The sequence below is a fragment of the Rousettus aegyptiacus genome, unplaced genomic scaffold (assembly GCF_014176215.1).
Source record: "Rousettus aegyptiacus isolate mRouAeg1 unplaced genomic scaffold, mRouAeg1.p scaffold_m13_p_5, whole genome shotgun sequence".
NCBI classification, from domain to species: domain Eukaryota; kingdom Metazoa; phylum Chordata; class Mammalia; order Chiroptera; family Pteropodidae; genus Rousettus; species Rousettus aegyptiacus.
This window is the reverse complement of record NW_023416308.1, coordinates 9439169-9460476: the sequence shown is the minus strand read 5'-3', so window position 1 is coordinate 9460476 and position 21308 is coordinate 9439169. Positions and strand designations below refer to the sequence as shown.

Here is a 21308-nt window from a genome sequence, read left to right as displayed (position 1 = left end):
CCTGACGGGAAAGCCCAAGGCGCATGGGGAGGGCTCAGCAGCCCTTGCCCACAGCCGAGCCTCGGGGCTCGGAAACTGGGACGAGTGAAAACGCAGCCTGCAGTCCGGGCGAAGCCCCTGCAGTTCCAGAGGCCCCCACGGCTCTGACAGGGCCCATGCCGTGTGCCAGGCACTGTGCAAAGCTCTTTGCACAGATTACAGGCTCATTGAATTCCCCCCATAACCTCCAGGTGTGAAAACGCCCCTCTCACAGATGAGAAAACCAAAAAGCAAAGCCTTTTGAAGAGATGAAATGACATGCTCAAGGTCAGGCTGCTCGCAAGCGGCAGAGCCGGCAGAGCCAGGATGCGAACCAGTCTGACTTTATGGTCCAAGTTCATAACCACCCTGCTACTCTACCTCTCAAGGTCAAACGCTGTTGGAAGGGCTTAAGAATGACCCGTGATCTTGGGGCTTTTTTTCTTTCTTTTCTTTTGTCTGTTTTCTAAAAAACAAAGGAGGAGGATTGGCAGTTTTTCCCAACCATACGCATTTCTCAGTGGAGGGTCTGTTTTCCTTCCGGGCTGAGTCATCCTCATCTACTAAAAAGTGCTGGGCCAGGAGTGCTTCCTGGAGCTCAACTTTGGTGAAAGCATCAGGATTGCTGTGATTTTGTCAGCAAATGTTGTTCCTAACAGCAGTCAGCTGTAGTTGGCCTCGTTTCAAAATAGGGCACTGAAAAACAGAAGTTAAGTGCAGGGCCTCTGTCACACAGTAGATAAGGTACAGAGTCAAGATTAGAACTGAGAACCAAGCATTGACTTTATATTGTCAAAATCTATGGGCGTCCACGTGGATGGACCTTGGGAGCATCATGCTAAGCAAGCTAAGTCAGACCCAGAAAGACAAGCATTGTTCGGTCTTATTTATATGTACGGTCTAAATTTTAAAAAAAGCTGAACTTGTAAAGAGTAGAATGGTGGTTGCCAGGGCTGGGGTGGGGGATGAGTGTTGGGGAGATGTTGTTTAAGTTATTACACAGGTAAACGAGTTCTGGAGATCTAATGCACAGCATCATGGTTATAGTCAACAGTACTGGATTATAAACTTCAAAGCTGCTAAGAGACTAGATCTTAATTATTCTCACCACGAAAAAAATAAAAACAATTACGTGATATGGTAGAAGTATAAACTGATGTGGTAATAATATTGCAATTAGAAATGTATCAAACCACCTTAAACTGTGCACCTTGAGCTTACACAATGTTATTTTCAATTACATCTCAATTTTTAAAAAACTTCTGTGGGTGTCTGCCTGGAAAACAGAAGCTGAAGTCCCCAGCCTTGCCACCTACTGGAATGACCTAGCGAGATTTGTGATGCCCAGGCCTTTCTCCCCAGGATTCAGATATGATTGTCTCAGGGTAGGGCCTGGGCTTCACCCTTTTTCAGAGATCCCTAGAAAATTCTACCTGGCAGCCACTGAGCTATACAAACTTCTGGCAGAGAAAGGAAGACATGTCAGACAATTTTCAGAGCTGTGGCTCTAGTCACATTTGAGGATTTTTAAAGTCATATAAAGTTTTTAATTTTTTTTTTCTGCCTGCAACTAATTTCTATTTTTTTAAAGTATAAACCAAATAATGCCGCAGAAGTAACAATTGCAGCATGACTGGCTGCATACACTCTCTTTTGTAAAATAACTCAAGTTTTATACAATGTAAAGCAGCAAATTTCTCACCTTCTGCATTTGTGCCACTGCTAAAAGACCTCAGGCAGAACCTAACGCCTCAGCCTCAAAGAGTAAATATAATAAGGCTGCTTTCATGATCTCCGCTTACATTCGATTGCAAAGAGTAGTCGCTGGGTAAGTTAAATGAGGCTCCCTCCCACCCCTGCCCTCCAATTTCAACTGCCACTATGTACAAATGTTGACAGCTGGGACTGGGAAACGATTTACCCAAAGCTGAGAAATTGTCGCATTCCAGCCCCGTAATGAGACTTGGGTTCCCACAAGCGACTAGAGCTGACAGGGTAAGTGAAAAGCAAGTCTCTAATTAGTGAATTTGCTATTGGGTCTTCCCCACGCCTGACATCAGCTTCCGCCTCAGCTGGAGCTGTGACAGGAATGTCAGAGGTTGATTTTCCCAAGCAGTTTTGCCAAAGGAGGTAGCTGGTTCGGGAGTGGCCCGCAGCTCTTGGGCGGTATGTATCTCCCTGGGCTCCAGCCCCAAGGCCAACTGGCCGTAGGGACTTTAAGCAAGTCCAGGCACCTCTCTGAGCCTCAGTTTCTTCTTCTGTCAAATGGAGTCAGGCAGGTGTCTCCATGAGCTCAAAGAATCCACACCTTAGAATGCAAGTCGTGGCCACTCCAGGATGGAGCAGGTTGGGTGGAGCGCTTCTCATACTAGGAGGCAGATGATGTCACTTCCAGATCCACACCTCTGCTTAAAACCTCGCGAGGACCCTCCTTGTCATGCTTGAAACAGAATCCTGGCTCCTTGGCACCACATCCTTCGTGATCCTGCATGACCCAGACCTGTCCCTCTCTGTCACCAGCCCCTCCTGGCTCACCGCCCTCCATGTCCACTCACCTTCTTTCCGTATCTCAGACGGTGCAAGCCTGATCCCCTCTCAGGGACTCTCACCTGCAGTCTCTCTGCCTAGAACCTTCCCTCCCTCCATCTGCACATGTCTTGCTTTTTATCATCTTGGTCTCACCTAGAATGCCACTGCTGCAGCGGGCCTGGCTCTCCGGGTTCCAATAACCCCGTCCTCAGATGCCTCCTTATTCTATTTCCTCGTCTTATTGTCTTCCTAGGAATTAGCACTCATATCGGTGTTCGCTTTCTCTCACACTAGAAGGTACACTCAGTAATAAAGGGCCAGCCAAGTCTCTCTAGTCTCCCGTTACCAGTAGATCCTCAATTAAAAAAAAAAAAAAATCTTTAGAGTGAATGAGCTCATCAGTCTGCCGACAAATTGATGAATGAATTAAGAAAGTCATTCGTGACACTGGCTAGCCCTGTCCCTCTTTAGTCTGAGGTGTCCCAGCCTGTGAGTCGGTGTTTCCTTTCCCTTTCAGGAAGTGGCCAAGAAGATGAACTTGGACATGAGGAAGACATCCTCCCTGTGGAAGGACCAGGCGCTGGTGGAGATCAACATCGCAGTTCTCTACAGCTTCCAGGTAGCGCCAGGGTCCAGGCTGTTAAGCCTCAGAGGGAAGCTAAACCTCTCAGAGCCTTGGAGCAGAAGGTCAAGTGCCCTAGGTGCTAGGACCTGCCTTTGGGAGGGTCTGTCTACCAGCAAGGTCTACTTCCCATTGTGCATGCCTTACTCTCCATTGTGGATCTTGGATGGGCACTGTTTAAAGAAGAGATGAATAGATGGGGGAGGGGCAGTTGTGACTTGTCACCTACAATTTTCTACGATTGAGACACCAGGCACCCTCTATGTCTTGTCACACCTTAGGGACTCAGACTATCGCCTAAAAGAGACAAATCTTCGTCATCCTTATTAGAAGTATGTGGGCTCCTCAGTGCATGTGGCCCCATGGTAAATGATATTATAGCAAAGTGACCATAGAATTGATCATCTAAACCACAAATTTCTGAGCGCAGAAGAAAGACACCACTAATAATTGCGCTAGGGCAATGAGCATGAGCCAGGTTGCTCCCGGGTAAACCAGGAGACTATAAAATAGAAGTCACGCTCTAAACTGAGGCCAGCTCGGTCCTCCAGGGGCTGACAGGCCAGGAAGCTCAGTCTTCGTAGATGTGCATGGAAGGCACGCACAGACAGTAGAATGAGCGTGTCCAGTCACGGACAGACGTGAATGTAAACCATAGGTCCCTGTGTCAGGACTGGAGAGAATGGGGACGCCGAGGACTACCCCAGGGAAAAGACAAGCTGAGATGGGGTCGGGGGAAGGAGGCCCCCTCCCTTCTCTCGGAGTGAGGTTCCAGGAGCTGGTGAAAACAGTGGAGCATGGTTTGGTTGGCTGGTGTGAAGACCCACGAGCCAGAGACAGCACAGGCGAGAGACCCACGAGCCAGAGACAGCACAGGCGAGAGCGAGATGAGTGATTGAGAAAGAAAGGCTTAGGGCGGGGACAAGGGTTCGTGGGCAGAGAGGGGAGGCCACTGTGCGGGTGTGAGTCCAGCCCAGCCAGGTTGCCCAGCCAGCCCACCTCTGCTGTGACTTTCTTGTTTTGACTTTAATAAACTCAACTTCATTACATACGAATTTTATTTTAAGAAGATTCCGTATCACCACCATCAGTGGAGAACCAATATCAGTCGGCATCAGTAGAAGAGAACTGTAAACTTAAATAAGTCAACACAGTGAATAACAAAACAAAGGTGTTCAATTCTACCTAGGCAAGAGAGTCTTTCTCTCATTAAAAGGGGGGGAGGGTTGGGGAAGGAGAGAGGAACATTGGCAAGAGAGGAATTAAAGATACGTTGGCATCGAGCAGAGACTTTTTCCCAGGTTTAATCAGAAGGATCGAGAGGGAGGTGCCGAGAAGCACTTGACATTGCCTAAAATCACCTCCTCCAGGCCCACGCTTGGGGAAATGGAGCCCTATGGGGGAGGGAACCTTAAAAATAACCCCGGCGCCTCTTACCTCCTGACCCCTTGTCCCATCTGCGCCCACAGAGTGACAAAGTGACCATCGTCGACCACCACTCTGCCACCGAGTCCTTCATTAAGCACATGGAGAATGAATACCGATGCCGGGGGGGCTGCCCGGCCGACTGGGTGTGGATCGTGCCCCCCATGTCCGGCAGCATCACCCCCGTCTTCCACCAGGAGATGCTCAACTACCGGCTCACCCCCTCCTTCGAGTACCAGGTCCTGCCCCCCTCCCTGCCTGTCTTTGCACTGAGTCTTCGGTATCCTGCTTGGAGCATGTCTCGATGTAGGCCAGCACCCTGGACACTCAAGTGCTCCATAGCCATGGGGAACAGCACAGAGCTAGCTGAAAGGCCAGCGGAGATGAAATGAGCAGTCTAGGGCCACGAGGAAAGTGTGTAAGAGGGCCTGGGGACTGAGTGGGCAGGTCTTATAGGACGACTCAGGGAGGCTGCACCAGCCGCTCTGTGCGAGGACCCCTGTGGCCACTACCGGCAGAATCGCAAGCCCCCAGGGATTCCGAGCCTCTCCCAAGAGGAGCCAGATTCCCTCACTGCAATGACCGTGGTCTTCTCTTTGCAGCCTGACCCTTGGAACACCCATGTCTGGAAAGGCACCAATGGGACCCCCACAAAGAGGCGAGCCATCGGCTTCAAGAAGCTGGCAGAGTAAGTCTCCTGAAGTAGGTTGGGGGGATGTATATTCCTCAAAACTCAGAGAGGCCCCAGAAAAGGAGGCTGGGCAAATGCTCATTCCTCTAACCTCTCATGTGACATGAATTCTCTACTTTCTCCGACCCCTTTGTTGCCTTCTTGGCCCCGGAGTCTGGGATGTGAATGTCCCACACAACTCTTCTCCTTCCTAGTTTTATAATGGTAATAATAAATGTTAAGAGTAGTAATAATGTTAGATTTGTGACATTTGTTGGTTTCCGTTATCTAAATATTTCCACTGTGGCCAATTTCAGGCTACCAACAGGAAGTCACTAACCCCAGAGTGGGGAGGAGATGGGATGAGCCAACTCCAGCACACCATTGCCTAGAGAATGTGCTTGTCCAGGGCTGAAGGCTAATTACTCATTCATTCATTCATTTGGCCAGCAAATGAATAGAGTGCCTACTCTGTGCCAGGCACTGTGCAAGGCTCCAGGGATGCCATCATGAGCCAGAGAAATGTGGTCCCTGCCCTAATGAAGCTCACAGACATTCATCTGTCAAAGAACCACACAATTATGGTAAACACTGCACATGTCATCAAAGAATAATTCATGGTGCCCTGAAACAGACTTTGGGAGGTCCGAGAGGGCTTCCTGCAAGAGATGACAATTGAGCTGAAGAATGAGATGAATAAGACATAACTGAGAGAAGAAGGGAGGGAAGGGGGCCATGGGTCAAGGTCACTAAAGAATAACTGTTCTGAAGAATGTGTGACCAGCCAGAGGACCAACTAACAAGTGGGGTGGAGCCAAAGGAGGTACTTTTATAGGGACGCCAGCCTTATCCTAAAGAACACTGATCCACTCCGAGACACACCTGTTTGGAGCTAACTTTTTGGCAGAGCAGCTAGTTATGCAGGGAACTTCTTACTCTCTTTCTTCAACACCCTTGGGTCCAGAGCTCTCTCTGGATGGTACCTAGTTGAGCAAAAAGGGCCATCCATGCAAAGGACCCCAGAAGCAGGACAATGGTGCATCTCGTAGGGACTCAACCCCAGATCCTGGCTCTGTTAATATGGCCCATGACTTCTCTCTCCCTCCTTCACCTTCCTCTCTCTCTCTCTCCTTCCACCTAACCCCATCTTCCAGCCAAACAGGGGCACAGCAGCAGCCATTTCCATCCTCCCCACAACAGAAGAATTACAAATATTCTCAGGGAGGGCAGCCTTGGCTTCCTTCAGTTCAACTATCTCCTGGGGGAAAAGGGGAGGGAGAAATCTAAAACGTTAATTGCACTATTAAGTTTGGGGGAGAAACAATGGAAGTTAATTATAGCTGCTTTGTTATTCCTTCCTCGTTCTAAGGGAACCTCCAAGCACCTTTTATTCTTCTGTTTCTCCCCCTTCGCCAGAGCGCTCCTGTAGCGTGGGCGGTTTCCCTGATTCTAAAAAACGATGAATCTGCCACCAATAATCCGCAGGTGGGAGTAATTAGCAGTTCCTCTACTCCGAGCTTCCCTGTTGGAACAGGGGCGCTTGCTCAGAAGGTGAGCACAGGGATTTCCTTGCCTCTGGCCTGTTTGCCATCCCCATGCCCTCTTGGATGGGAAGGAAAAGACACTGATTATGAACTCTCCATCTAGCCAGAAAGAGCCTAGAACTCGACATTTAACCTCCCCAAGGCTTCGAGGGGAGCAGCATCTACGCATGGCGGACTGAACCAGACCTGGTCCTCCCTTGGTAGATCAATACATCTCTACAATCTCTTTGAACTCAATACCTGGTGGTTTACCAGCGATTTGTTCCCACCCCCGCCTCATGAATTTATGACCCGTGACGGCTGTTTGTCCATAGCTACATTTTTTACATTCCTCAGTCACTATGCCCGGCACATAGTTAGGCACTCAGCACACATTTGATGAATGAAGGAATGAGTGAATAAATGAATAATCACCTTGGCAAAGCAAGCTTCTGGGATCAATCGATTAAGTGACAACCTGACCAAACTGGCCAAACATTTTAGCTCATGACTCTGGGGGGAATTTAATAAAGGATAAAGGGGTGTGTATTCTATACGGTCCCTAAACTCAGGCTGTGAGCCTCCCCAAGGCCATCAGCAATCAGGACAATAAGTCCTTTCCTGTCATATTCCATGAGTCATGGTTCTTGCCCCAAAGTCCCAACCTAGCATTTCCCACTTTCCTCTCTGTCCGCTTCCTCCCAGGGCTGTCAAGTTCTCGGCCAAGCTGATGGGGCAGGCAATGGCCAAGAGGGTCAAGGCGACCATCCTTTATGCCACAGAGACAGGCAAATCGCAGGCCTATGCCAAAACCTTGTGTGAGATCTTCAAACACGCCTTTGACGCCAAGGTGGGTAGGGGGCAGTGCCAGCTCCCCGGCCCCTCGTGGTAGATAAAGTTGGGAGGGGAGAGAGGGAAGTCAACAGAGATGAACCCTTTGGGAGTGAAGGAGACCACATGCCATGTTGCCCTGTAGCACACACGTGCATGTCTGCATAAATTTCAGGGGGCGGTGACGCCCCTCTCCCTGTGAACCCTCCAGGAGTCCATGAACCACAAAATAAAACCCCCATCGCTGGAGCAAAATGTTCAAAGGTTTATAAAAACCCATTCTGGAATCAGTTTGGTAAGCTCTGCATTCAATACAGTTCAATGGGCTTCTTTGCTGCAGGACTTCTCAGAGCCTTTAATCTGCGAGTGTGTGTTATAATCTCCAAGGGGAGAAAATATAAATTTTTCCCAAGCATGTTTGTTTATGGGTCAGTAATTTCCAAGGAACATCTCAGGAGACTGGGCTTCCCTAGAACCTATTTAAGAAACGTCGTTCAAGTGATATTAAGACAGAGATCAACAATCTTTCCCTAAAGCAGGTGTCCCAGACTTGTTTGGCCCAGGTCATCCACACTGCTAGAGGGAGGCTTACATAGAAGGGAGGCTGAGAAGCTGATCAGATCCAGCCAGCCAGGTCATCTCCAGCCTAGATGTGTCAAGAAGGTTGACCACAGAATCAGGTGGTTCTGAGAAGCTCGAGGGTCTCAGACAAAATCTTTCTCTACCGTAATCGGCCGATCTCTTATACCACTGCCCCAGATTCTCTACGGTCCTTCAGGCCACGTGACCACAGAAAGGCCCCCCCCACCCTACCAAAAGGCTTTCAGTTCTGCTCATTCGAGCCCATTGAAATAGTGGCATCTAGAACCTCCGGTTCTCCTCTCAAAGGAAATGGCTTAAGACGACTCATCTTTTTTCTCTCTCTTCGACTCCTTCCCCCATCACCTCCTCTTCTCTCCCACTCCGTCTCTCTCACCATCTTCTTCCTTCCTCTCCCCACCGTTCGCTCACCTAGGTGATGTCCATGGAAGAATATGACATCGTGCATCTGGAACACGAAACTCTGGTCCTGGTCGTCACCAGCACCTTCGGCAACGGAGACCCGCCCGAGAACGGGGAGGTGAGCTGAGTTTGCATCGGTCCCAGAGTGTGTTTCCGTCCGCGGGGAGGAGGGAGAAGCAGTTACACCTGCTATTCAGTAATGAATCCTGCCCGGGCCTCGAAACCAGTGACTTCGGTGTGCATCCATGTTCTTCAAAGCTTGGACAATTCCAAGTCCTCAGACTCTTGGTGTCCACTGACCAGCTGGCCCCTAGTGGAAATGTTGTCACCTGAGTAAGTTACGTCTTTGAAATGGGTGCTCCCACAAAGAGCTTGGTGTCCTCTTGCTCCGGATGAGAGAAGTGGGGGCAAGTATTTTTATGGAGAGAAAGCCACAAAGGGGATTTGTGTGCCGGGACAGTGGAGCCCCTATCTGCAGTCCTGTGGACACCTGGCCCTTCCATGGGCATCTGCAGCTCAAGCCTTGCTGCACCAGCCCGAGCCCCTGACCCCCTCTGACATCCTGGCCCCTAAGTGTCAGGCTCCTCTTCTGCCAGCCAGGACCCCGGACGCTCAGTGCCCATCCCTGTTCTGGATTCAATAACACACGCTTCACATTTCGCTCATCTCTTTTGGCCTCCAGAAATTCGGCTGTGCTTTGATGGAAATGAGGCACCCCAACTCTGTGCATGAGGAAAGGAAGTAAGTGAACGATCCTTCTGGGTCATACAACACCCCGTGGTGGGTAACTGGAAATTGTCTTTGCGTTCACCTAGGGTTCCCATTCGAGTTCTGGATGGATGGTGGTCGTGACCTGAGGTCCATTTGTGACTGATTTTAGCGGTGGATGTCTGTGCCCCACTGAAGCTGATAGTTATTTGGTTTCTAACTAGAAAGTTTTGGTTTGGTCACGTCACAGCCCTGGGCCTCACTTTCTTTTTCCATCAAATCGGGTTTATTCGACCTGCTTGAACTTTCTAATTTATAAGAATCGAATCAGAAAATCGGCGTACAGGTCCCATGAAAAGTTAGGAGCACCGTGTAAACATCAGTTCTTAGATGCCGCCTTTGGAAACCTACCTCCGGAATCGGCGAAATGAGCATCTTTCCCTAGAACTGTTCCATCTGATGCTCACTGTAGAGTTGCAGCTGCCCTGGAAGTAGCATTCCAAAGAGGGCCAGAGACGCCTGTCGCCGAAGGACGTCCATGGCACCATCGCGTCCAGCGCGGGGTTGGGTTCCAAAGATATTTCACAAGGCGAAAGACACCCGTAATCAACATCGCCCTTGAAAAGCCCTTAAATCTCTCACGACGTGGAGAACATGCAGCCCGTGGGTGCCGAGCTGCCAGTCCGTGAGGCCAGCACAGTGTCTCCTCCGGCATGGAGCGGATCCCCGTGTTTTCGGCTGTAGCTGGCCGGTGTGGAGAGGCTGTGTTCTCCACGAAATCGCTCCTGGCTTTCGTTTTGCCGAGCACGTTTTGCCAAACGCGCAAACGGCCCACGTCCAGGGGCTAGCTGGGTCCCCGGTGGTCAGCTCTCGTTCTGTGCCAACTGCCCCGCTCTCTCCCTGCCCTCCCCCTCCCGCCCCACCAGTGGCCTCCAGCAGTTCCCCTCACCCCTCCTTCAGGGAGAGATAGGGCACCATCCATTCTCCCCTCTAGGTACCCGGAACCCTTGCGTTTCTTTCCCCGTAAAGGGTCTCCCCTCCCCCGAGGTGACACAGAAGCCTATGGTCTGGCTACCGCCTGTGACAGCCAGCACAGGTAGAGCGTGTGTGTGTGTGTGTGTGTGAGCATGTGTGTATGTGCATGCACGCACATGTGCGTGCAGGTGCATGTGCACGTGTGTGCATGTACATGTGCGTGCACACATGCGTGCATGCATGCCCAATGCCGCAACTGCCAAGGCCACATCCGGGTCTCAGGGAGACCTACGTTCTAACCCGGGCCGTACCACGAACTCACTAAGCAACCTCGAGCAAGGCCCTTGACCTCTCTGGGCCTTGGTCTTTCTCATCTGCCAAATGGGGAGAAAAAGTCCACTCTGGCCACCTCTGGGAGCTGTCATGAGCACAGAAGGGTAATGACAAAGAGGAAAGCATTCGGGAAAACCTCGGGCCTCATTCAAATACACGTGCTGTTATTCTTGCCCCACGACCGTCAGCCAGCACCCCCTCACTAACAACACAGCCACCCCCTGATATGTTGCATGGCTTATTTGGAGAAGTGACTCAATGCGAGACAATTTTAGGGCAGAAAATACACTTACATATATTTAGAACTTTCCCGATGCTGGAGCGAAAACTTTGAAGGACATCCAGCTTAGAAACCCTGCTGCCAGAATATGCAATTTCTTTTTTTTTTTTTTTTTTTCATCGTTTGCACTCAGATTTGCATGTTGAGTTTTGTGTTTTGTTTTTGTTTGGGCGTTTGGTCTTTGGGTCGGTGGTTTGATTTGGTTTGGCCTTGGGTTTTTCATTAATTTTGTTTTATGGGGGTTTTTTTGTTTATTTTTTGCCTTGTCTGAGAATGAAACTTACCACTTTTAGAGAAAGACTGGAACACACTGGATTTTTCGTTTCAGTCTCAAGGCTCCTGAGCCTCTGATACTGAGGCTTAAGACTTCCTTCCCCTTCAAAGCAATTTCATAAGAAATCCAATCTCCTTTCATGTCGCGGGTCAGCGCTGAACATTTTTCATGTTGACTCGAAGTGTGGAATGTCTAAAGATTATAACTTCATGGAGACCATTGAATGGGGTAGTCCGGCCCCACCCAATAAAACTTCCCGGGATGATATAAATGTCATATTTGTGCCTTCCGATAAGGCAGCCACTAGCCTCACGTGGCTACTGAGCACTTGACATATGGCTACCGCAAGGGAGGAACAGTATTTTTCATTATATTGAATTTGAATTCATTTAAATTTCAACAGACACACGCAGCCAGTGACTACCACAGTGGACAGCGCGAGTCTAGATCCTGCTGTTCAAAACGAGGGCCGGGGACTAGCAACATCAGCATCTCCTGGGAGTTTGTTAGAAATGCAGAATCTCAGGCCGTGTGTCTAATCTACTGAATCAGGATCTGCATTTCAATCAAGTCCTGGGCTGATTTTTAGGCACATCGAAATGTGGGAAGCCAGGAAGCATGGCTTCTGATGGGTAGGGAGGAGGTGGTCTGTTCTATCCCTGACTTCTTGCCAGTTAAATCATTTTGACTGTTGGGGGTCTCGAGTTTCCTGAGTCGAGTGTGGTCACAGACCTTTTGAACACAGGTAGCATCAAGTGCAGATGGCCAGCTGGCATCGTGGTGGGTGAGGGTAAGTTGATACGTTCTAGAAGAGGCCGTGGGAGTGTTCTGGTCTAACTCAACACACAAGAGAAGGTCCTGGAAGCAGGACTGGTCATTTGAAGATCCTTTGGGGGTGTTGACCTCAGGAGGGAGCTCCACGCTAGAGCTCGTGACTCTCTTTCCTCTTGACAGGAGCTACAAGGTCAGGTTCAATAGCGTTTCCTCGTATTCTGACGCCCGCAAATCATCCGGTGACGGGCCTGACCTCAGAGACAACTTTGAGAGCGCTGGACCCCTGGCAAATGTGAGGTGAGCAAGGGGCTTGAACACTTGGGACAAGGAAAGCTCTGAGGCACCTGGACTTAGTCGCAAAGTGGGCTCTTTGTTGTGGGGGTTGTCTCCCTTCCATGCCCATCCATCCCTCCAACAACCAGGTGCACCCCAGGTGCCCTGACTCCTCTCTCTATACATACGCCCTCAGAGCCCCCATCACCCACGTTTCACTCCATCACACACATTTCACTCCAAAATCAGCACATCATTTGTGGTGAAGGATGCTGACCCCTAGAAATTACTCAATAAGCTGCCCTTCCCACGTGATATGTTTTGCACTTAATAGAAGCTTCTGGAGACACCCCGCCATGACCCGGATGCACATCAAAATCACCTGGTGATATTTGCAATAACCAATAACCAATCCCCACCTCCAAGGATTCTGGCATCATTGGTCTAGAATTGGACCCAAGTGCTGTTTTTTTCTTTAATTTCTCTGACTGACTCTACTATATACTGGCTTAACCTCATGTTTCCAAAGCATAGTCACATGCCATGAGATGATTTTAGGTAGTGAGTGGACAAGTATTTTGTATTTCGATAGGTCTGTGTTCAGTTTAATGGCTATTTGGAAGGAAATAAAATCAGACGTCAAGCCCTTAGTTTCACAGATATTGGTCAAGAAGAGGCTGATCTCAGCAGAGTGTCCAGGCCTGGCCACAGACCACTCAGACTTTCACAAACTGAACCTCCTCGACACCAGCTCAGGGCAGTGCTCACATGATCCAGAGCACAGGGTTCCTCGATATCGAAGGATCGTGTCTATGAGTACACGTTTTAAGAGACTTGAGGTTTAAGAAGTTTGGGGTTCATAGCAAAATCGAGGGGAAAGTACAAAGCCTTTTCACATACACTCTGCCCCCACTGTCCCTGACACACCCACATAAACAGCCACCTCTGCCATCGACATGCCACACCCCGGTAGTGCCTCTGTGTAACCGATGAACCTGCACGGACACGTCACGGTCACACACGGTCCCTCGCGTACGCCAGGGTTCACTCTTGGCGTCGTACGTTTAATAGGTTTTAACATCAGTTCCTTTTTTTTTTGAGCCTGACGTTGAAATATCGGTTCTCTAGTTTGACAGTCAGACTCATGTTTCCCTTTTTAAGTCTACCACGGCTTAGAGCAGATAGTGATGAGCCACAGCCTGTGGGCCAAACCCAGCCTGGCCACTGTATAGCTAAGAATGGTTTTTACAGATGAACATTTGCAATTCACTACCTTTGAGCCCCAAATAAGCAAAATGGTATCCCCCCGAAAAAGTTACATTGTCATTAGTAGAACTATATTACTAAAAAAGTGTATTCGACTATAACTATTATTATCATTATTATTATTGTATTTTTAACTTTGTCAAAAAATGCACAGGAATTTGTTTTCTTTCTTGTTATATAAGTAAGCTGTATAATAGCTTTGATTTTCCTTCTTCGCCTACAAGCCTAAAAATATTTACTATCTGGCCCCATAGATAGTAAGTTTGCCAACTCCCGGTTTGGAGGCTTAAAATAGGAATTTTGAAGCCATGAGGTGAACCATTGTGATGGAAACGTGGGTCTAGGAAGTGACTATGATACAGGTCTTCTGCTGCAGCGGGCAGTATATTCATGAATTAATCACCTGAACCATCTGTTGGTGAACACAAGTGGGCTTGATGAGCACAAATGAAAAGCAAGTTAAATAATACTCATAAGTAACTAACGCCATCGGTGATAGTCATGTATGGCTGATGTGGCGATGTAAATATTGAAGGTTTGGGGAGCGACGCCTTGACCACGCGGCATGACCAGTGCTAGGGGTTTCCAAATACGCTTAGGCTAAGGGCACCCCTCAGACCAGTCCACTCCTGGTCACGAGTTCTCTCTACCCATCAGGCTGTTGTCCTTGGAGGAAAAGGTAAGGAATCCAGGCCCAAGGACATAATAGGTGAAGGAGTGATGGGAGAAAGGCTGCCTAGTCCCACATACTTTCCTTGGAAAGGCTCTGGAACGCTGGGGTGGGGGTGGGGAGGGGAGGAGGAAGCGGGCCGGAAAGCAGAGGAAAGCGAGATGAGAAACCATGACCATGGATTTGAAAAGAGTGGTTATTAACCTGTGTCAACCTTCGCTGGATCTGTGAGACACCTGGGCTCATCTCAAGTTCACTCTCCAGTGACAGAGTCCCTTCTCAACATCCCCCACCTTTTCCTCAGCCCCCCATTTCACCATTTTGGCCCCCTTATCCTAAAAAGAGCCAGATCCTGTAGGGAGGAGGCTAAAAAGCTTCACTCCTTGGCCTGAGAGGACGGCGGGGCACTGCGACCCGGGAAGGAAGCGCGGAGGGTTGTTCTTGTCCCACTCGAGAACCTGCCCCTCCGATCCCCATGAGGCTGAGAACTACAGCCAGGACCGAAAGTCCTGGAAATGTGACGTGAATTGTCTGTGAGGCAGCGTGAACTAGCTAGAGGGGCCGCGTGGGACACGGCCCTCGACTTCCCATGCTTGACAGCAGCCCCTCCTCGATGTAGAGAACGTTGTTGTTAACTTGGCCCCCATTGATTCGAACACCGACATCTTCTTGGTGCTGGTGTGTGAGGCATATTAATTTTACAGACGTTGCAAGGGGTGGGGCCATTGCGTTTACAAATCTTTCCTTCCCTTTTAGAAGAACCTGTTTGTGCACCAGCATTTGATGGGTTAACAACAGGTCCTCCTGACCTCATGAATGCCGGTCCCTGGGGGCGGCCTCTGAGTTATAGTTTTCGTTATCTTTGTACTTAAAACTGATCTAGTTTGGTGGAATTACAGAATTTATAGAATTCAAGCCTTTCGATAATGTAGACGAATTTCCCCAATGAGTCCAACTTTAGTTAGAAAGGGACGCACAAGAAACAGCCAATCGTTCTGGGTCATGGCTTTCCCCACCCTGCCCTGCTTAGGACGGGCTCCCAGGTCCAAGGCGGCCTTCCCCAGGTGTGCTTGGGGTTGCCTGACCACCGGGAGCTAAACGCAGTCCTTCCGGAGATACCAGATGTGTCAGTCTGCTTGGACAGCCAGAACAGAATATCACAGACTCGTTGGCTTCGGCAGCCGAAGTGTGTATCCTCACAGCTCTGTAGGCTGCAAGCCCAAGATCAAGGTGTTTCTAGGCCTGGTTTCTGGTGAGGCCTCTCTTTCTGACTCGCAGACAGCCACATTCTTGCTGTGTCCTCACGTGGCCTGTCCACTGCGCATGTGGAGAGAGCGTGTGAGAGAGAGTCTCCAGTGCTCTCCCTCCTCTTATAAGGACACCAGACCCATTGGATGAGGGCCCTAATGCTATGGCCTCATTTAACCCCGGTTACCACCTTCAAGGCTCCATCTCTGAATACAGTCATGTTGGGGTTAGGGCTTCAGCATTTAAACTTTGGGGGGGGAACATAGTTCTGCCTGTAGCACCAGGCACCCCCCAAACCCCCACAGTTCCCTAGCATGAGCTTTCTGTTGTCTTCTTGGCAGGTTCTCAGTGTTCGGGCTCGGCTCACGGGCGTACCCTCACTTCTGCGCCTTTGGACATGCCGTAGACACCCTCCTAGAAGAGCTGGGAGGAGAGAGGATCCTGAAGATGAGGGAGGGGGACGAGCTCTGTGGGCAGGAAGAGGCTTTCAGGACCTGGGCCAAGAAGGTCTTCAAGGTAACCACCTGCGCAGCTTTCAGACTAGGGGGAGAAGTCATGTCACCCGCAACCCATGAAGACAGAGTACCTAAGCCATCAGAAAGAAACGAAAGTTGAGAGCTGCCCTGGTACCTCCCCCAGGTGTCCAGCCAGATGAGTGTGAGTGGTCTCAAAGCACGCATTCTCCACCCTGAATCCAAGCTCCTGCATTATGGTCTATAAAAAAAATGACAGAGTCTTGGAATTTCAGGGCTGGAAGGAATCCAGCCCTCACTCACGTTTGGTAGGCGAGTAGATCAAACACACAGAGTAAGTTAACCAAACCGGGGGCCATGCCTCAGCCTGGAACTCAGTTCTCACCAATTTGTCTGCTTCGGCAAGCTATTCCTCTTGTGCTAGATTGTCACCAACCAGTATGGTAGCCATGAGCCACATGCGACTATTTACATGTAAAAGTAAACTAACTCACATTAAATATGATGAATGGATAAATAAAATGTAGCATGTTCATACAATGGAATACCATCCAGCCATGAGAAGGAATGAAGTACTGAGCATGCTCCAACATAGGTGAACCTTGAAAACGCAGTGCTAAGTGAAAGAAGCCAGGCAGAAAAGACTGAATATTATATTATTCCAGTTTTTGAAATGTCCAGAATAGACAAATCTGTAGAGACAGAAAGTAGATTCGCGATTGGGGAGAGTGGAAGTGAGAGTCGCTGCTAATGGGTACAGGGTTTCTCCGGGGTCATGAAAATGTTCTCAAAGTGGATAATGGTAGTGGTTGCGCTCCCTTGTAAATACACACAAAATCCACAGCACCGTCCATTTTTAAATGGTGAAATTTCATGTTGTATGAATGATCTCTTCCCACTCTCTCTATACGTGACAATATATTAGCTCTATAGCAAATATAGATACCACATATATGAAGTCTATATTACTGTATTATAACATTACATATTATTCTATATTATGTGTATATAAATTAAATTAAAAGTCCCATTTCTCTGCAGCACAAGCCACATTTCACATGCTCAGTAGCCACAAGTGCTTGGTGATTACCACGTTAGAGAACACGGAACATATCCATCATGATAGAACTTCCAACCGTAGAGCACTATTCCAGACATGAGGTCACAAGAGAACAAATAAATAATGGCCTTCCGTTAGCCACGTGGGGCATGATGCAGTTGTCCACCTTGGGAAAAACAAAAAAAGAGCAATGAACATGGACCCGCCTATCCCTGCTCCTTCCTTGGCCTTAGAATATGTTCTCATTGACAGCCCCAAGAGAAAGGGGACTACCCAGCCTTCTCTCATTCAGTTGACACTTTTCATCCCAAAAGCAAAGGCAGGCAGAGAGCAAAGGGAGAGACTGAGGCCCCTGAGCTATAAAGATATCTATGTGGAAAGGCGGTGTCAATAAGCCTGTTCCTGCATTTCTTCCTAGATAAGGAGAATAGAGATAACTTGGGTTTTTTTCTTTACACACCTCAAGACCACTGCACGGTTCTTGACTTCAGGCAGCCAGCTTTGAGCATCCCAGAAGCAGAGCCTTTAGCTGTCACAGCTCCCCAACCCTCCCACCCCACGCCTAGTCCTGGTAACCACTACTCGACTTTCTGTCTCTAGATTCGTCTATTCTGGATATTTTATATGATCGGGATCATATGATATACGGTCTCTTGTAACTGGAGTTGTTCATTTTAGTATCATGTTTTCAGGGTTCATTCACACCGTAGCATGTATCAATACTTCTTTTCTTTTTTGCCATGTTTAAATATTTCCTTATTTTATAATATTCAAGATATATAGAAAAGTAGCAAGGATGTTTCCTTCGCCCATTTTGCCCCACTGTTAACATAACCACAGTACAATTGTCAAACTGGGAACACTGATACCGTATATTATTTAAACTACAGGCTTTATTTGGGTTTCACCAGCATTCCCACTAATGCCCTTTTTCTGTTTCAAGATCAAATCCTAGATACCGTATTGCATTAAGTCACAATGTCCCTTTCATCTCCTAAGCTGTGTTTCTCGGTCTTTTCTTTTTAGAGTGGGGCTGTGGGTTTAGGGGAAGAGTATCACAGAAGTGAAGTGTCCTTGTCACATCATACCAGGGTACACAGAGTCAACATGACTTATTTTGGAGACGTTAACCATAATCTCAACAAAGGTGCATTCCTTTTCATGGCCAAATAATATTCCATCATATGGATACACCACAGTTTGTTTATGATACATCAGTTGATAAACATTTTAATTGTCTGGAAATAAACACCAGGCCAAAAAATAGTAAAAGCTATTGATAACCTTTCAAATTATCCAAGGCTTTTATCTCAAAAAATAATTCTGAGCAGTAATTCTTAGGATTAGTAAAGTTACACAGTTTATGAATTTGGCATTATGATACATCAATTGATAAACATTTTAATTGTCTGGAAATAAACACCAGGCCAAAAAATAGTAAAAGCTATTGATAACCTTTCAAATTATCCAAGGCTTTTATCTCAAAAAATAATTCTGAGCAGTAATTCTTAGGATTAGTAAAGTTACACAGTTTATGAATTTGGCAAAAAAGAAAAAGGGAAGAAAGAGAGAAAATAAAAGAAAAAGTATAAGGTATCCAGACATTCAATATATTCTGCCTTTAACATAATTTTTAAAATCTTTAGAGGAGAACGAATGGGAAATTCTGAAGTATTTACTCTCTTGTTGAATATTAGTCCCCTTCACATGCTGTTTTCAGGAATAAGTGACAGAGTTATGAATTAAATGTAGGTTAGGTCCTCAAGTCAGTAGTAATAGTGATATGTCCAGCACATCGAAGGCGCCTAAAAATGATATGATGGATTGGTAGATAGATCGATGGATGCGAAGGTGGTATTTGTGTGGGTGGGTGGGCAGGTGAGTAAGTAGAAGAAGGGAAGGAGGGAGCGAGAGATGGATGGATGAATAGATGGAATGGTAGATGGGTGGATGGATGGATGGATGGAAGGATGCATGGAAGGAAGGAAGGGAGGGAGGGAGGGAGGAAGGGAGGGAGGAAGGAAGGAAGGGAGGGAGGGAGGGAGGGAGGGAGGGAGGAAGGGAGGGAGGGAGGGAGGAAGGGAGGGAGGGTGGATGCAGGGACTCGGAGTCCCTCTTGGCTGAAGGAGGTCACCGAAAGCCTCGTGCGTGCCACAGGCAGCCTGTGATGTGTTCTGCGTGGGGGATGACGTCAACATCGAGAAGGCGAACAACTCTCTCATCAGCAATGATCGCAGCTGGAAGAGGAACAAGTTCCGCCTCACCTACGTGGCCGAAGCCCCAGAACTTGCACAAGGTACCTCTCTCCCCCATCCCGGGGAGGCATCCATGACAGGAGCGGGGAAAAGAAAGACGGGTTCTCACCTCCCAGAGGTGCTCCGAGAAAGTGCGTTTAATCGCTTTAGTCTCCCCTTAGTACAATCCTCCCAAAATAAATGCACTGCTGCTGCTCCGTGCTCAGTAAAACATGCGTAGAAGTTTCTCTCTCCAGCAGAGCGGCATGTTGCCCTGACTCACCCTCTTCTCAGCTAAGTTCAGCCAGATTCACCCACCCCAAACAAAGCCTACCTGACCTCTTCTCTTTCGTCCGGTCACTTTACTCCAGAAGACGGTGGACGTGTGAGCAGAGTGCCACTAGGAGCTGAAGGCTTTTTACCGACACCTGTTGAACCCCGTCTCAGGGAGACTGTGGTTTTTCTCCCCACAGGTCTATCCAATGTCCACAAAAAGCGGGTCTCGGCTGCTCGTCTCCTGAGCCGTCAAAACCTTCAGAGTCCTAAATCCAGGTAGGGCTACCCTGTTCACTCGGATTACCCACCTCTGCTCCAGGTGCCCCCACAAGGAGGGAGGGGTCCTTTTGACTCCAAAGGCTGGCTTTCTGTTACCATCCCAAGCGCCACCGAGAACCTTCTCTGCTCGGTAGCATCTTGGTTTCCTGCTTTCCCTTTGCCAAGCTCCAACCTGCAGGGACAGAAAAAGGAGAGGGTGGTTGGGGGTCATTTTGGGGAGAGGAAAGAGAATGGCCTTATAAGGAAATTTTAGCACAGACCACATTCCCTTGTAGAACTGCTCATGGTACCTCGGCATCTTAGTCAGAAATCACTAATCCAGGCATTTCTTCCTCGATTATGATCCTTCTCCGGAGACCTGAAAAAAAATGACTGCCCGGACTCTGCAGAAATTCCTTTAGAATGACAGGAGGCTCATTACTGCACGGAACAGCCCACTCTGTGTTTCGAAGTCCTAATTATGGTAGAAATTATCCAACTATTGCTTAGAACCAAAGCATACCTTCCTAGCACTTCGTTTTGATTCCGATGTCACTCTCCAGTGACACCCCAGACAAATTCGGTTCTTCCAGCTGAGAGACTTGCAAAGAGCCCAGGACTCGGACCTGGATCCCGATTCCTTCCGATCATGCTTCCTAAAATGTGGTTTCCCACGCCTCTTGCTTTAGTGAAAGGACACACACTCTGTCATGCTGGGAATGACATTCTCGGACCTGGCCACGGTGCCGTGGAGGCTCTGTGACCACTACCAAGCACGCTGACGCTGTTATTACCACCCCTGATCTGAGCACGACACACCGATGCTGCCCGAGGTTGCAGGCCATGCCGCTCCCCCGTTAGGCTTGTATTTTGCTGCTCTTAGATATCAAGTCTTTTCAGAATGATCCAGCCGGGTCTGTCCATTCCTCCACTTGTATAATTTTGGTAACTCTGATGAAGCTCTTTGCATTGATCCCAGTTGAATGGAATCTTTGTCACTTTGCAGTTACAGGCCATGGAGATCTTCTGAAATCTTGATTCTTTGCACGGCGTAGGACAAAGAGTGGGCTCTTGAGCTGGACGGCCTTGGGTTCTGACCCCAGCTCTGCCATCCGACAGCTATGAGACCTTGGGCAAGTCCCTCAGGTCCTCTGAGCCCCTGTCTCCTTATGTACAATGAGAATGGTGGCTGTACAGATTACTGATGTTTATCTAGTTCTTCATGTGTTCCAAACACCATTTAAGTCCACTATGTGCAGGATCTCCTGTAATCCTGACAACCCCAGGAAGCAGGTACCATTATCCTCCACATTTTAAATATGAGAAACGACCATTAGAAAATGCAAGTTACTTTGCCGAGGTCGCACGGACTTGGGGTCTCTGACTCCAAAGTCAATATGCTGGATGCCTGTACGCGTGACCTCCACGGCATTGCAAGGCTGATGTAAGTATTACAGATGATGCACACGGAGCAACAGCAAATCCTATGTCCCCGTCACTATTCCTTCTCCAGCCCAGCTTCATACACCTGCAAATTTAGCGTGCGTGCTTTCTGACGTGGACTTCAAGACGTTGAGCAAGCGGCC

At 48.5% G+C, this 21308-nt stretch overlaps 1 protein-coding gene across 3 annotated transcripts in view; it reads left to right on the top strand.

Moving 5' to 3' along the window:
* The window catches only part of NOS1 (nitric oxide synthase 1), a 99531-nt gene that overhangs the window by 61893 nt on the left and 16330 nt on the right, over positions 1 to 21308 (top strand). For all 3 annotated transcript variants that reach the window (XM_036221462.1, XM_016149509.2, XM_036221463.1), the window contains exons 11-20: positions 3065 to 3166; positions 4639 to 4833; positions 5197 to 5282; positions 7493 to 7637; positions 8634 to 8738; positions 9303 to 9361; positions 12145 to 12261; positions 15763 to 15937; positions 19112 to 19250; positions 19662 to 19740. In XM_036221462.1, the coding sequence (XP_036077355.1) occupies positions 3065 to 3166; positions 4639 to 4833; positions 5197 to 5282; positions 7493 to 7637; positions 8634 to 8738; positions 9303 to 9361; positions 12145 to 12261; positions 15763 to 15937; positions 19112 to 19250; positions 19662 to 19740 (1202 nt within the window). The remainder of the gene's footprint in view (positions 1 to 3064; positions 3167 to 4638; positions 4834 to 5196; positions 5283 to 7492; positions 7638 to 8633; positions 8739 to 9302; positions 9362 to 12144; positions 12262 to 15762; positions 15938 to 19111; positions 19251 to 19661; positions 19741 to 21308) is intronic.